We start from the raw sequence: 15531 nt of genomic DNA on the forward strand, positions 1-15531 counted from the left end.
AGGTATGAAAAAATCAGCAGTGTCTACAAAACTTCTGCATGTCTAAGGCCACTTTCATGAAACTTTGCAAACTGCTTTCCCCCATCCTGAAGCATAGGAATACCAAAATGAGACCTGCCCTAACACTTAAGAAGAGCTCTGTGGAAGCATGCAATGCCAGACAGCTATCGGTCAGTGGGCAATGAATTAGGAGTGGAAAAATTTACAGTGAGAACTGCTGGCACTCACAACCTTTCTATTATAAAAAACAAAGCTTCTGGGATATGTGCAGGACATAGTGGATGGTTTTGCCACAAAGGGGCTCCCCAGCTGCAGTAGATAGGTGGAATCCCCATCACTATCCCGGCACCAGATCACCTTGCCACAAAAGTATATAAACTGCAAGGGGTACTTCTCTATGTTGCAGGCACTGGTGGATCACAAAGGCTGTTTCATCAACAAACATGGAATGGTTGAGAAAGGTGCATGGTATGTGCATCTTTAGGAACTCTGGTCTGTTCAGAAAGCTGCAGAATGGAACTTTCCAGACCAGACGACCACAATTGGAGACAGAGATGCCAACAGTGATCCTGGGTGATAGTTTACCCTTTGCTCATGAAGCCTGGTATGCAGTAAGGAGAAGTTCAACTACAGGCTGACCAAGTGCAAAATGGTAGTAGAATGTGCATTTTGCTGTTTAAAAGCCAGGTTAAGGAGCTTCCTGACTTGGTTAAACCTCAGCAAAAGCAACATCCCCCTCATGGTGGCAGCCTGCTGTACGCTCCTCAACTTAAGTGAGCATAAAGGGGGAAAATTTTTATGCCAGGCTGGAGATGCAAGGCAGATCACCTGGCCACTAATTATGAGCAGCCAGACACCAGGGTAATAAGGAGAGCACAATAAGGGGCACAGCAGATCAGGGAGGCTTTGAAAGATAGCTTTATGAATTACCAGACTGCAACATGACAGTCTTGTCTGTTGCCCTTAAGGAGGTGCCTCCTATATGATATGTGCTAACCTTTCAATCCTGTGAAGCCCCCTTCTCCTCCTTACCTCACCCCACTCTTTGAAACACAAGCAATTATGACACTTTTTGAAAGCTTAATCTTTTTTATTTAGGGGACAAAATGTAGCACCAGGGAAAGAAGTTCATGGCAGGGGCTTTGGAGGACGATAAGTACGGGAAAGAGGCATTTTGCCATCACAGGTGAGGGAAATGCCAGCCTTCTGCTCTGAAAAATGTCTCTGGAAGTGGAGTGGAAGGGTGCCTTTAATTCCTATATGCCTCACATTCTGGGGAGCTGAAGGAAGGAGGGTGGGTAGGGAGCACAGTGAGGAAGGCATGTGGTTTATCCTGGGCTGGAGTGGGGCTCTGTGCACCTGTACCAAGCACCTGAGGAGCACAGTTTGCTGCACCATCATCAAGTTCAACATCTCCTCTTGGGTCTTAACTTCATGCTCTCTGACTGTTCTCTTCTCCTCCCAATCTTCCCTCCTGTGTGGTTCTTCTCCATGCATTTAACTGTGCCCTGTCCATGCAGGTGGTTTGCATAAACTCTAGGAACATATCTTCCTGCACTCATTTTTCTCTTTTGGATCTGTGCCAGTAATAGCTGGAGGGGAGTAGGGAGCTGTGGTCAAAAGAGCCCATTGATGGGCACAAAACATAAATAAATGCCAGACATTAGAAAAATTCATTTACTGTAATTGAGATCAGTTTTAGAATATACAAAGTAATTTCATGAAAGAACCTATGCAACAAACAATTGGGATGTGTTATGTACAAGGACAAATTTTTGTTTTAAAACATTCTGTGTGCAGCAGGTTCTACACAGAGATCTTATGGGACCTGCTTGACTGGTTTCACTTCCAGTCGTGGTAAGGCACAGATTGGTATATGGTTTCAAGCCCCCAATTCTAAAAGCAGTTTCTGTATCTGTCCATGCTGTGGAGGAGGGAGATGTTTGGGGGTGATGGCAGGCAGGCACTACATGCTTCCCCTCCTTGCTTGCCAGAGTATTGAGACTTCCCTTTCCTAAACTCCTGGGGAAAAGGAAGGGAGAGGGGTGTCCCAGGCATAGCAGAGCAGCTTGTGCTATCGTAGCTTAACGCTCCTTGTCCTGCTTCTTCTAGGATGCAACGCAAAATATCACCCTGCTTAAAACAAAACGCTATGGTAAGGAACAGATGCTGACTGAATATGGGTAGAAGGCTGGTCAATATGCTTCATAGCTCTGTACTCCAGTAATGCAAGATTACTTACTGCTGGCTTTGCATGGAAAGGTGTCCTGTCACAGAGATCAGAATAAGGCAACCCTCCCCAGAAACCTTGTGAGAAGGATTAAAGAGTACCTGTTTGAGATGTTTATGGAAATGTGCAGAAGAATTTGTTATTGTGTCTGGGGACAGAGTGGTAAGTTGTTCTGGGAGATCCATGCTGCGTGGTTACAGTGCCTGCCACATATCACACCCACTTGCATCATGGTTAAAAATGAGACGTCACCAGAGGTGCTCTACCCACCACCTGGATCCAGCTGCAAAACATTCTGGAAAGAGGGGATTAGTTCCAAAGTTAAAGTTCCTGGCTGTCTGGGAGATCAGTTGCTCTGTTCATCTGCTAACTATTGTCATTCTCCTCCTCTTTCTCATACATGTCTTCCCCATTGTTACCAGAGGCTTCCTGAGGAATTTCTTGAAAGATGCTTACAGACACTTTGGAGACAGTAGTTGGGTTCCATCCCCACCCACTCATAGAAGTGGCACGTTTGGGGTGATGACCCAGGACATCTGATTGCCTTGTCTTCTGGTAAGCCTGGATGAGCTTCCTTATTTTCACGCCACACTGCTGGCTGTTCCTGGTGAATCCTTTTTCCACCATACCCTGTGAGATCTTGGCAGATGTCTGCATTTCTTTTGCTGCTTTGTAGTTCTGCCAGCACAGCTTCATCCCCCTACAGAGCAACAGAGTCATGGATTTTCTGCATGCTCCATGCTGGAGCTCATCTGCGAACCTAGGAATTCATGGCCAGATGTGCTGCTGAAGCATGCTGCCTGCTCCGCTCATTACCACACTGGCAGAACCGGAAATGAAATTAAACTTCCCAAGACCATTTTCTGCAAACCTAGAAAGCAGCAAAGCTCAAAGTGGTAGCCAGAGTGGTCAACTGGTCAACACTTCCAGGAGACCAAGAATGCCAAATTTCACAATGCTCCTTCTGCACTGAGCCTTACATCGATCATACAAGGTCAAATTTGGTGTTACTCCTCCTGAAAAGAAGGAGTACTAAAAATCAATCTCAGGAGCCCTTCAAGCGATCAAAATGGACCATGTAGTGTGGACTCACTGCTCAGAAAATTGACTTAAGTCAGCTAAATTCTACCTAATCTCCTTGTGTAAACCAAGCCTTAAAGACAGAGTCAGCATACAAAAGAACAGTGGAGTGGACTGGAAAGAAAAAGGGAAAGCATTACTCAGCACACAAAAACAGATTCCCATATTCTCCCATACTTTTGCCATAGAAAAGCTGTCATGGCTTCTGACCATGAGAGTGTCAAAAGATGCAGGGCCTAGCTAAAAGAACGAAATATCTTCAGGAAAAGTCCTTATTGGAAGAAAATATTATAGATACGTCTAAAGAACAAAAGTGGACCAACTCATTCGTAACTCAAATAATTCACTTTGCAAGGCACCATTCTTCAAGATGCTCTCCATGCCTTTTAGTCTAAGTGTTATTTAACAAGAAAATTCCCAAGCCGTTTCCTACATTGGATGCTGCTCGGGGGAAAAAAAAAGTTTAGTTTAGCTAATCCTTATGGCTTGTTTAATTAACTAGGTTTAGAACCTATCACCCAAGTATACGGTACGGAGAGCTTCAGTAAGAGAAATCTCAAGTTGCCACAGAGTATCATTTTCTTATTTTATATTACATAATAAATTCCTCTTATTTCAGAACATCCTGGCCACAGACCATAACGCTAAAGCCACAAGTCTATTCCCAGTTTTACTTAAGCATAACTCAGCTTTTCCAAGGGAACCTCATTCTAAACTTGTTTTCCCAAAAAATGAAAGTGTCAATGAATTCAATGGGGCTTACTCCAAAATTAAGTGCACTGTAAGTGCACTCAGTCTTAGCTTTTATGGTCATTTGAAATTGGATCTGAATCCTTGCTGGAAAAAACTGAAATTATAAATGGAATAAGTGAGAAAAAACAATTATTCAAAATCACTTCTGAATTTTGTTTCAGGATCCCATTTAAGTGTAGCTAGAATTCACATATCAAACTCAAATTTCTTAGCTAGTGTAGATTTGGGCTCTTCAGGCTCGCACTGACGGCCCTTAGCGTGGAGTACCAGGGTCAACGGCAAAGCCCTAAAAGATCGATTTTGCTTGGTCTTAACACATACTGTGAAAAATGAAACTTCGGAAGATCAACCACAGTGCAGTCACTCATCAGGTAAGTGTAGATTCACCCTTAGATTGTCCATCTGCAACAACTTCAGAGGCATCCACTAGTACTTTTAGTAGCTACCGTTAAAGTTCACACAAAGTATCAGCAGCAAGCAAAAGATTCCAGTCATCTAGTAAAACCACTAACACAGATGGGTTTATCGTAAGGACCAGCAAATACCAACAAGACATCATAGGTAGGAAACCCCCGGGTTTGCCTGGATCTGGCACCCAACACTGAGGACTTCACTTCCCAGCATCCAGCCAATGACAGGACGGACAGTATGAAGTCAGGCAAGCCAGACCCATTTCACAGGCTCTGTCTGGTCAGGGGAAACAGCAGCTCTGAGCTCCACAAGCCACCATCACTCTCCTCCCACAGCTGGGAGAATAGAAGTGCACCACTGCCTGCAGAGGCTCCTCCTTTCACCCCGCATCACTCTGACTGGCAGTGCCTGGGAGTAGCGAGGTAGCTGCTCCAGGTAAGTCCCTCCATCCTGCCCAGACACCCCACTCCCAACCCACACCTGCACCCACCCTGACCCTCAACCCATTCCAATCATGCACCTCGCAGCCCACATCTCCCACCCCCCAGTCCATTCCTGCACCCTCCCTCCTGCCCAGAAACCCACGTCCCAAGCCTGCTTCCCGACAGGCCTCTCCCATGCTTAATTCCTCATTTTTGGCCCCATCCCAGGGCACTTGGGCCCACAAAGTCCATTAGCCCTGGGCCCCTAGGCTCTGGGACTGGTACACGAAAGTGAAGTGTCTTTTTTGTTTGTTTTTCAGTCCAGGACCATGCCTTTATTTTTTTTTTTTTGGATTCTCCTGCTCTCTTCAGTGAAGCTGAAACAAAATGGTAATTATTTAAGTGTTCTGAAAGTTTTTTTTTGTTTGTTTGGCCTGTTTTGCTTCTCACCTGTAAACACCAATGAGAAGTCCTATGACACCTTTTAGACTAACAGATATATTGGAGCATAAGTTTTCATGGGCAAAGACCCACTTCATCAGATGCAGATCTATTAGTCTATAAAGGTGCCACAGGACTTCTTGTTGTTTTTGCGGATGCAGACTAACACAGCTACCCCTCTGATACGTCTCACCTGTGTGCCTCCCCACTGATGTTTTCTCTGGGTATGTGGCCCCCAACTCAAGAAGGCTCCCCACCTGTGCCACAGGCGAAAAAATTGCTTGGTTCATTTATGCCATAAATTCTCTTTTTCTCATTGTTGACAAAAAACACCTTCAATGACATGACTGAGTCCTTACGATCAGGCTACACTCCACGTGGTACAGCACACGATGGTGAAAGGTTACTAGACAGCATTTTAGAAGGAACTTTAACAGTGTTCAAGAAATACTGAGGGGAAATTTGCATTTTTAAGCCTTGATGGGTGGAGCAACGTACCCCATGATCCAGTAATGTGTGCCTGTGTGACAAATAGAAGATGGGGCTGCATATCTTTCAGAAACAATCGACACATTGGGAAGTGCGCAAACAGAATATTTAAAAAAAAGGCAGTGGAAGCAGTAATAAAGATGAAATAAGGTCATAATTCCAGATGATCTGGATGAACTGGAGAAATGGTCTGAGGAAAATATGATGAAGTTCCATAAGGACAAATGCAAAGTACTCCACTCAGGAAGGAACAATCGTTTTCACACATTCAAAATATGATGGGACTCCATAGGAAGGAGTACTGCAGAAAGAGACCTAGGGGTCACAGTGGACCACAAGCTGAGTATGACTGAACAGTATGATGGTATTGGCAAAAAACGGTAAACGTGATTCTGGCATGCATCAACAGGAGTGTTATGAGCAAGACACGAGAAGTAATGTTTCCACTCTATTCTGTACTCAACTGGAGCACTGTGTCCAGTTCTGGGCCCCACATTTTAGGAAAGATGGGGAAAAATTAGAAAGGGTCCAGAGAAGAGCAACTAAAATGACTAAAGGTCTAGGAAATATGACCTATGAGAGAAAATTAAAAGAACTCGGTTTGTTTAGTATGGAAAAGAGAAGGCTGATAGGGGACAGGATATTAGCTCTCGAGTACCACAAAAGGTGTTACAAGGAGGAGGGAGAAACATTATTCTCCTTACCAGAAGCAATGGGCATACACTGCAGCAAAGAAGGTTTAGATTAGGCATTAGGAAAAATTGCCTGCCAGGGTGATTAACTACTGGAACACATTGCCTAGTGCGGATGTAGAATCTCCATCACTGGAGATATTTAAGAATAGAGTAGATAAATACCTAACAGGAATGATATAGATAGTTTTTGGTCCTGCCATGACGGCAGGTGACTGGACTTCATGACCTCTTGAAGTCCCTTCCAGTTCTAGTATTCTATTCTATGAACAGTGAACAAAATTTTAACTGTCACATGCATAGTTTTGTCACAGACAATGCTGCAAACATGACAAAGATGTAAAGACACTTAGGAGAAACTGAAGTATGCTCCTTAAGAGCATATGGCACCAACGCCCATTTAATAAATCTTTTGACAAAACACTGAAAGGAAACTTCACTAAAGTCATAGAACACTTACATAATTACCATTTTGCTTCAGCTTCACTGAAGAGAACAGATGAATACAAACTAATTTTCCCTCAAGACGTGATGGAATTCGGTGGTTGATTGTTTTGAACAATTTAAGAACTCACCTATTCTCATACAACTTTGAAGAAAACTATGAATAAATAAATGGGCGTGTCTCATCCAAAGTATCTAACATTGAATTAAAGAGAAAGTAGATGATATGTTCAGCATATTGAAATCTATATCCATGGCCCTAAACTTCAGAGAAATTGCTGCAGCATGGCTGATGCTGTCAAAATTTGGACAGCCCTTCAAGAGACATTAATGAAAGAAACACCTCACCAGAAATTAAAATTACAGCCATCCAAGAAGCCAACAGCTCAAACGCTAACTCCACCTTATTTTCGCGCAAATATTTTGACCCTCAGATATAAAAGTAAATGCTTAATTTCTGAAGAGGATCCTGCTGCCATGGCATCAGCATCTCAAAAAAAATCACTCCTTGGTTATGCTAATCATAATTTATATCAGGGCTGGAGCAAAACCAATACATCATCAGTGCACATTTACAAATGATGTTTTGTGCAAAGTCACTCCCCTGAATTGGTAGAAATCATTACCCAGGCACCCTGAAACAGAGTTCCTTCAGATGCTATGCCAACATTTCATATCAATAGCTTCCTCTGCAGGCACAGAGAGGATATTTTCATCTTTCTGTATTATTCACTCAAAGCCAAGAAATTGACCAGAAGTTGAAAAAGCAGAAACACTCATGTCTGTTTCAATCTATTAATTAAAATGATAGTGGGAATGGGGGAAATGAGAATGAGCTGTAGACGTTTTAAGGACACCGTACATTTAGCATTCCGAGCATTTGTTAGCGTTCACACAATTTGAAATTTAAAAAAAGAGTTTAAAGACAACCATCAGCAGGCAACTGAGGAGACCGCAGCAAATGCAAATGTGAAATATGTAGGATTTAGTTTAATAAAAATCTAAGTCCTGTTGTGTTCGTGTATGTGATTTAGCTTTCATCATTCCTAATGCATTACTGCTGCATCTGCAGCTTGACACAGGTAACAAGTATTACGTATTATTTCCTAAATTAAGAAATATCACGTTAGCTGACAAATTACACAACATGTACCTTCTTCTATATTGTAAAATGCTCTGCTGAGTTGTAAATTAACATGTTTTACAGGCTTAACCTCTCTAGTCCAGCACACTCTGCTCTGGTAACATCATTGGTCCAGCATGATTTTAATTAGTTGGATGTGTGCTTATCATGGGTGCCGCTGAATTTCCTGCAGCATCAGAAAGTTTGTTTATAACCACCCATCCTGGATCTCAGTGTTCTATGCTGTTATTTCGTTCCAAATTACCCCTAAATGTCTTTTAAGAAATCGATGAGCAGTGAAAGTGCTACAGCATGAAAAACACGTTTATGCTTATCTACTTATTTCCTTATGTCAATCCAGTAAAATTGTGTAAAAACACTAACACTGTTATAAGACAGCTGATAAGCTTTGGGAGTACCAGTATAGTCATACATTACCAAGCACCATAGCAAGTGTTGTTCCACTTATTCACCTCAGTGAAATAAAAACAGAGTCCCACTCACTACAATATTGACTTCCTGTGGTTCAGCAAATTCTCTGGCTCTCCATCAGTCAGGTCCGGAGGGTGCTGGACCACAGAGATTCAACCTGTAGTAATCAGATTTGTACCATTGTTTAAAAAATACGTGAATAAGTGTCAATGGGAAACTTGATTTAAAAATCAATCCGCCCTGGCCACCAACAGCTTTAATCACAGCTTCTTCCCCACCCGAGAACTGGGGCATCAGAGAAACCACCAGATCCTTGGAGACTGCAAAGAAGGGATGACTAAAGATCCCAGCCAACAGCCACAACCTGGAACAACCAGGTCCTCCTTATATTCTGGTCTCAGACTAGTCTCAGTTTCACAGAACTGCAGAACAACACCTCTCTATGTTCCCAAGCCCATTCCAGAATGAGAGGAGAGGGCTCAGCAAAGACATACATATGGTGAGCCACCAACCTCTTGGGAAGTCTGGTTGCTCCCTTGTAGGCTCATTAGGAATAGAATAGCCCGTATCCTATTTTAAACCTCACTCAGAAAATTATTTAATTAGTTCATGGTTACATAACACTGAGAATTTTAAAGCTGCATTTAATCCTAAACAGCTTTAAGAGATTTCTTATTGGTAAATACAAAAAATTCAACCACACACAAACATCTTTGAATACACCTATAAACAAGGTAATCATTTCGATTTCACAAAGTACATCAGGCCTAAAATTCATTTGTCACTAGTAAGGATGGAGCAGATGACAGTTTTCAATTCAAAAATGTTCTTTGCCCCAGAGTGGCAAAGTTGATACAAACACGAATTGATGCAGTGCTGTCTTTTTGAGTCCCTGAATGGGGTTCATAGCTTACTAAGGAGAACCCAGCATGATATTAACCAAACTCATCATTCTAACTGTGACTCTTCCGAAAGCTGTATGCAGTCATGAAATTACCAAAAAGTATTTCAATTTCACTTTGCTAATGAGAAGCAGCAGGACCAGGAGCTATTCATAGAGAGGACCACCTAAAAATGGAGGCTGCGGAAGGATCAGAAACACAGCCAAATGGTAGTGGAGCCAGAGAAGACACAGATACTCCCATTTGAAGAGTGGTTTTACGTAATTCAAACACCTGCTAGGTCAGATGAGTGGCCTACATTTAAGACATATGTTGACACAGCTTTGATGGCTAGGAAGTGAAAAAAGAGCCATCAGATCAACATAGTTATGCTAACCAGATGTCCGGTGTTTAGACAGCTCTGACAATTGAGCAAGGCATCTTTCTGTCCATGTATCTAACATTCTTCAGAAAGATGGTGTTCCAACACTGATAGAAAGCCCTCCTTTGGTCAGTACAGATTACCTCTGCAAGAAGTAGGCTCTGCAGTGAAGAGATACCACGAAACATTAACAAGAAGAAGTGGAAAGATGTATGCCTAATCCACATAAAAAAAAAAATCCTACTGGCTTTTTTACTACAGCCCTCATTTTCCTTCTCCCCTCACTCCCTGTTTGGGACTTGGGGTTCACATGAATGCTATACATTCTGTAAAGCACCTAACAGGAAGAATGGTCCAATGATATGCCAGCCTGGGACTGATGAGATGCGAGTTCAGTTCCCAACTCTGCCACAAACTTCCTGTGATACACTATACAAGTCACCGTAGTCTGGGCCTCAGTTGCCCATCTATAGAAGAGGATGTGAAGACAAGTACATTAGATGAAGTGCTTAGTGCTATACAGTAATGACTTGTGAATACCTACAACAGCTAGCACCTAGCATGTTTTTGGTACTGTATAAAACATAAGATAAATCACCTTTAAAAAAAGGTCTAGGGACAGCCTTCCCCTAGTCACCAAAATTTTGTCTCTGGAACTTATCCATTTACATAAGACTGTGGCTAATAGACATTAGTACATTTTTCCTATGCTGTCCAACATATTTCTAGAATTTCATATATATTCTGCAAAAATGCCTTGTAAATGTTTTTTATAAACACGTTCCTTATGTAACAGATCTACAGAACCCCATGGTGTCATGTAAAACCAATTGATATAAAAAGAAGATTAAGACCATAAAAGAAAGTTTGAACATTAAAGATGTTTCTAAAACAACAGGAAGGGACAAATGACACACTTATTTACAACTGTATGTGAACTAGAAAATCTAGACACCATGGTAATGACACAAATGTTTACCATGTAAATGCTTTAATTTGTTCAAATAAATCTTAAACCTTGGGATGAACAATGGCAAGCACAGATTACTTTAGCAGACTACATATTTTCCCCATGCTTTGAAGCAATCAATAGCTTTTAAAATAAACATTTTGGTTTACCTAATTTTTCAGGTTAAAAAAGGAATTATACATGACAGTATGAAATCCTGAATTGCTATTCCATACCAGCAGCAATAGGGAAATGTACAACCCTAATCAGTTGGATGATTTTCTATCTGTACAGAAAGAATTTATACTTATGTTTAACCATGTGAGCCTGTAGATGCTCCAAATGTTATAAAATATGCTACACCACAATTGCAACAGTACCAATACTTAGATTACTAGAGTCTGGAATTTATAAATTAAAAGGTGAGTTCTTTACAGCACACAAACTCCATTTTACAGATTATGTATTCTTAACATTAACCCAAGGAAACCCTCCTTGCATTTTCCCCCCAGCAAGAATGTGCCTGAACACATCAGAATAATATATCCTTGTTTGTTCTCTCCTTCCATGAGCATTCCTACACTCCTTAGGAAAACAACTCAACATAACCTTTTATTATTTCCATTATCACAAAAGCATTTTAAACCTGTCTCTTTTAACATGAAATAAAAAAGCTTTACCAGCCATTGTACTAAGAATATTTAACTTGAGTAAACTGTTGTTTCTTAGACCTGTCAGATGAAAGAGCTGTTTATTTTCCCTGCACAAAGAAACTAGGTTTTTACTATTACCCAGTAAAATACATATATGACGAACTAAAATGTTCAGAGTAGCAGCCATATCATCCGTGTGTAAGAGACTAAGTTAATCAATACCACCACCTCTGTCGTCCTCACACATACGAAACGTATAACACACAACACACGCCTGAGCGCCGAGCTCTCTGGAGAAGCAAAAGAAACCTTACCCCAAGCTCAAGCTCCGAATTACGGCAGCTTCTGGCTGCTACGTTCAGAACAATCTCTTAGTGATCCACGTCAACCCGACCCCTCCACCCCCCCTGCGCCCCAGACGGCGCGTTATGTGCAGCAGGGAGAAACGGCTGACACGTACTTGCCCGCTACAGAGCGCAAAGGGGGGCTGTGTTTACCCCCGCACTCCCCACCCCACCTTAGGTGCCTAGTGCGCGGACAAGACCAGCTGTGGCACACAAGCAGAGGGCATCCTGTGACCACGCCCACTTCGGCTGCCCCTCACGCTGAGCGGGGCCCCGGCTAGGGGGGACGAGGACACCCCGCTGCCCAGCCCGCGGGAGCCAAGCACTGCCCTCCAGAGCGAGCAGGAGACGCCTGCACCTCCCCCTTCTGGCGGAGCACCCTCTCGGAACCCGCCCACTGAGCAGGGCCCCGCGGGGGTGAGCGGCCCCCGGCCGCGCCGAGAGCACGCAGGGGCTGGGCTCGGCTCAGCTCTTACCGCCAGCTCCGGGCTGTGCGAATCGCGGTGGGACACAGCACGGATGACCCCGGCTCGCCAGCGCCCGCTCTCCCCACGCTCCGGCGGCTCCTCTTCACCGCCCCCGACACACAGGAACCGCTTCCCCACCAGCTCCGGCCGCGTCTCCACCACCGCCATGGCCGCCACCGCCGCCGCACAGGCACCGCACCAGCCGCCCAGCCCTCCCCTCTACGGGCCGCCCATGCCGACAGCCCGGCGGAGCCGAGGGGAGCGCGGCTGTCTCCGCGGCTGCCGCGTCCGAGCCGGGCGCCCCGGGCAGCTCCGCCGCCGCGAGCAGCCTGACACAAACACGGGGAGGGGAGGGGGCGGGGGAGCGGCTCTCTCACCGCGGTGCTGCAACCCCGACCACTCCGCCCACACGGCCGACTACCATGGAGACCGTCACCACGCGCCGTCTCCCTCCGCCAGACAGAGCGAGCAGCTGGGGGGCGGGGGGAAATACTACTGCATGGGAAAGAGTCCGGCCCCAGAATTTGCTGCTTTGCTGGAACTGAGCATGCTCAGAACCACCCGCTGAAGCCACTGCCCTGGCTCTGCCCTCCCTGGGGACTGCAGACTGCTGCGCTCTGCTCTGTGCGGGGGCAGAGGGGTGAAGCGGCGGGGAATGGGCTGGGCCTATGCGGGACACACTGGCTGCAGAGGCACGGTCGCGGGGGACGGGGGAGCAGGCTGGTCGCCGCGGGGTGGTCTGGGCGAGCCGCGGGGAGGGCGTGATCTGGCTGCAGCGGGGCAGACTGGCTGCGCGCAAGGAACATGCAGGGGGAGCGGGGACTGAGGACAGTCACGGTTGAGGGTAGGGGCAGGGGCGCTGCCATATGGGGTCCGAGGCGGTGACAGTTACCCAGCCGGGCTGAGCCTTCTGCAGGCACCACAAAATGGGGGAGCGGGGAGAGGAAGGGGCTCTTCCCTCCGGGCGGGACGGTGCCACTCAGCACCCTCGCCCCAGGGCTGCGCTGTTAGAGCTGCGGTGCCTTCACGCAGCAGCTTTTCCTTCTCTTGTGTGATGCACTGAGCTCTAAAGCAGAGTAGATCGATGAAACACTTGACATACATCCCCCATGAAAACTGTAATTGTCTCAGTTATTTGTAGCCTTTGCAGGCGTCCGCTTACCCGCTTGTATGGCCACATTCCGTCAGCACCCGCTCCTTATCGTGTGATTCAGAAGAGACTGATATCCTGCCTGGCAACCTGGGTGAAGCAGGGGAAGCTGTGTAACTGATACCACTCAGGCAGCACGCCTCCGTTACCTGGATACCTCGGTGGGGATGAGCGACCTTTGGCTAGGGCAGCGGAAGACCTAGTGGGACTCGCAAGAAGCTGCCGGGCAGCAGGCAGCTGCTGACGGGTTGCATGGCATGCACTGCTCTTGCTGCTTCCTGGCCTCATCCTCGCACTCCTGTAGCTGGGCTTGAGCTGCATCACATGGCCTCCAGCAAATGGCAATCTGTCCCCACATCTCAGGCACCTAGGAGATTGAGGTATTTCCCATCTCTGAGAGCTATGAGTGAGGCTCTATCACTGCTTCCTTCCCTGTCCTGGTCCTCACACCTAGCCCTATATCCCTTATAGTTCACTCCCATCATTCCCTCTACCTCCTAGAACTACCACCATTTCCCTCACTTTCCCACAGCCATGAACCCATTCACCTCCATACCCTGCTGCATTTCCATTATACCCCTTTGCCCCCACCACATCCTCATGCATCTGTAGCCTTCTGCCTCCCCCTGCACCTCCACTTACCCTACATACCCCCATGCTGCCCTCTCCCTCCTTCACTGCTTTCTCACCTACCCTGATTTCATCTTTGGCCTCTTTCCTGCCCCATCCTCTCTTTCCCAACACACCATCTTTCCCCTACCCTGGTGCTTTCACCCCTTCCCAGATGGGTGATTTATATGAAAAAGAGTCTTTGTAGGCAAGTGTGGGGTGCATGTGTAACACCAACAGCCAGAACTCAAGATGAGACCTCTGGAGTGTAATGCATGAGCCTCTGCTGCTTGAGCAAACTGCCAGCTGTCTCATCTCTGAGTCTGTAGCAACTCGTCCTTTCTCTCTGTAAGTGGTCTGTCTAAGTGCCACTACATGGGACAGTGAACCACACTCAGTAGGTGTGTGTTACACATGCATTGTATGTCTGTAAGAGACTGTGTCTTTGTGGAAGGAGAGCACTGTACATATTGCCACGTGTATACTTGCATGAATAAAATTTGCAAATTTAACTCTGACTTTTATTCCTTTTGCTGTCTTTATGCACAAAAAAGATGATAATATGTATTTATTTCATATAAAATTTTTCAGAGAAGGGCTCTCTGAAAGAAATGTATTATTCCTTTAAGAAGTGGATGATGTTGACTAGTGAACAAGATAATACATTTCTCCACTCCTTCGTCTAGCTACATTATAAAATCTTTGTTGCAGCTTCTCTTTTCATGTATACGTACAACACCTACCACCCTGGAGCTCTAATCTTAGTTGGGGTCCATAGGCACTAACCAACAATTCTAATATTAAATAATATGGCAGTATATTTGTCAGTGAAGGCTCAATATTTGCGTATCTGAATGTAGCTGTGGGAGTCAGTTTCCTCAGAATCACTTATATAGGTATCTGGACAAGTGCATTCATGTGGTTTTGCTCTATGGATTTGTAACTGGGCTTCAAGAATGGGCCTTTAGTGGACCTATTGCGGCTGTGGTCCTAATTCCTCACACAAAATTACAATAATTTTAGTGAACAAAAACCATGGAGTTGGTTATGAAAAATGGGGAATGGGGAAGGAGAGACCCTTTGTGAAGATTCATTTTTAATGACCTGTTTTGACTATTTTCTTACTAGCTCTGGGGCTCTGTAACAAATAAAATCTGAATGTAGCATAATGTATCTCTCAAAAATATAAATATGCCTGTTAGGGCCTTACATTGAAAATGAGCAACAGAGAGGATTGAGGTGAGCAACGAATGGAGGTGGTGGGCATGGAATAAATTGAAGCTGGGCTTCAAGGAGAGGTGGGGCACAAGCAGGGGTGAGGGCAGCGGATGAGGGCAAGGGTGCTTGGTTTTCTGGAATTAGAAAGTTGGCAACCCTAACATTCCCTTAGTTTGATAGCAAACCATTCACATCTATTCATTGAGTATCATCTTCCAATTAATAGTACACAGAATTTCATCTAGACCACATTTCCCTCATGTGCTTAAGAGAATGTCATGTCGGACTGTGTCAAAAGCATTCCTAAAAGCAAGATGTATCACATTTACTCTTTCTCCCCTATATACTAGGCCAGTAATCT

The 15531-nt window shown here is 45.0% G+C and overlaps 1 protein-coding gene across 4 annotated transcripts in view; it reads right to left on the reverse strand.

Annotated features, from left to right (window-relative positions):
- JMJD1C (jumonji domain containing 1C) overlaps positions 1–12544 on the reverse strand; it is a 276168-nt gene extending 263624 nt beyond the window's left edge. For all 4 annotated transcript variants that reach the window (XM_075000187.1, XM_075000184.1, XM_075000186.1 and 1 more), the window contains exon 1: positions 12203–12544. In XM_075000187.1, the coding sequence (XP_074856288.1) occupies positions 12203–12361 (159 nt within the window). In that variant the 5' untranslated portion in view covers positions 12362–12544. The remainder of the gene's footprint in view (positions 1–12202) is intronic.
- Between the last annotated feature and the right edge of the window lie 2987 nt (positions 12545–15531).

Source organism: Carettochelys insculpta, chromosome 7 (genome assembly GCF_033958435.1).
Source record: "Carettochelys insculpta isolate YL-2023 chromosome 7, ASM3395843v1, whole genome shotgun sequence".
NCBI classification, from domain to species: Eukaryota; Metazoa; Chordata; order Testudines; family Carettochelyidae; genus Carettochelys; species Carettochelys insculpta.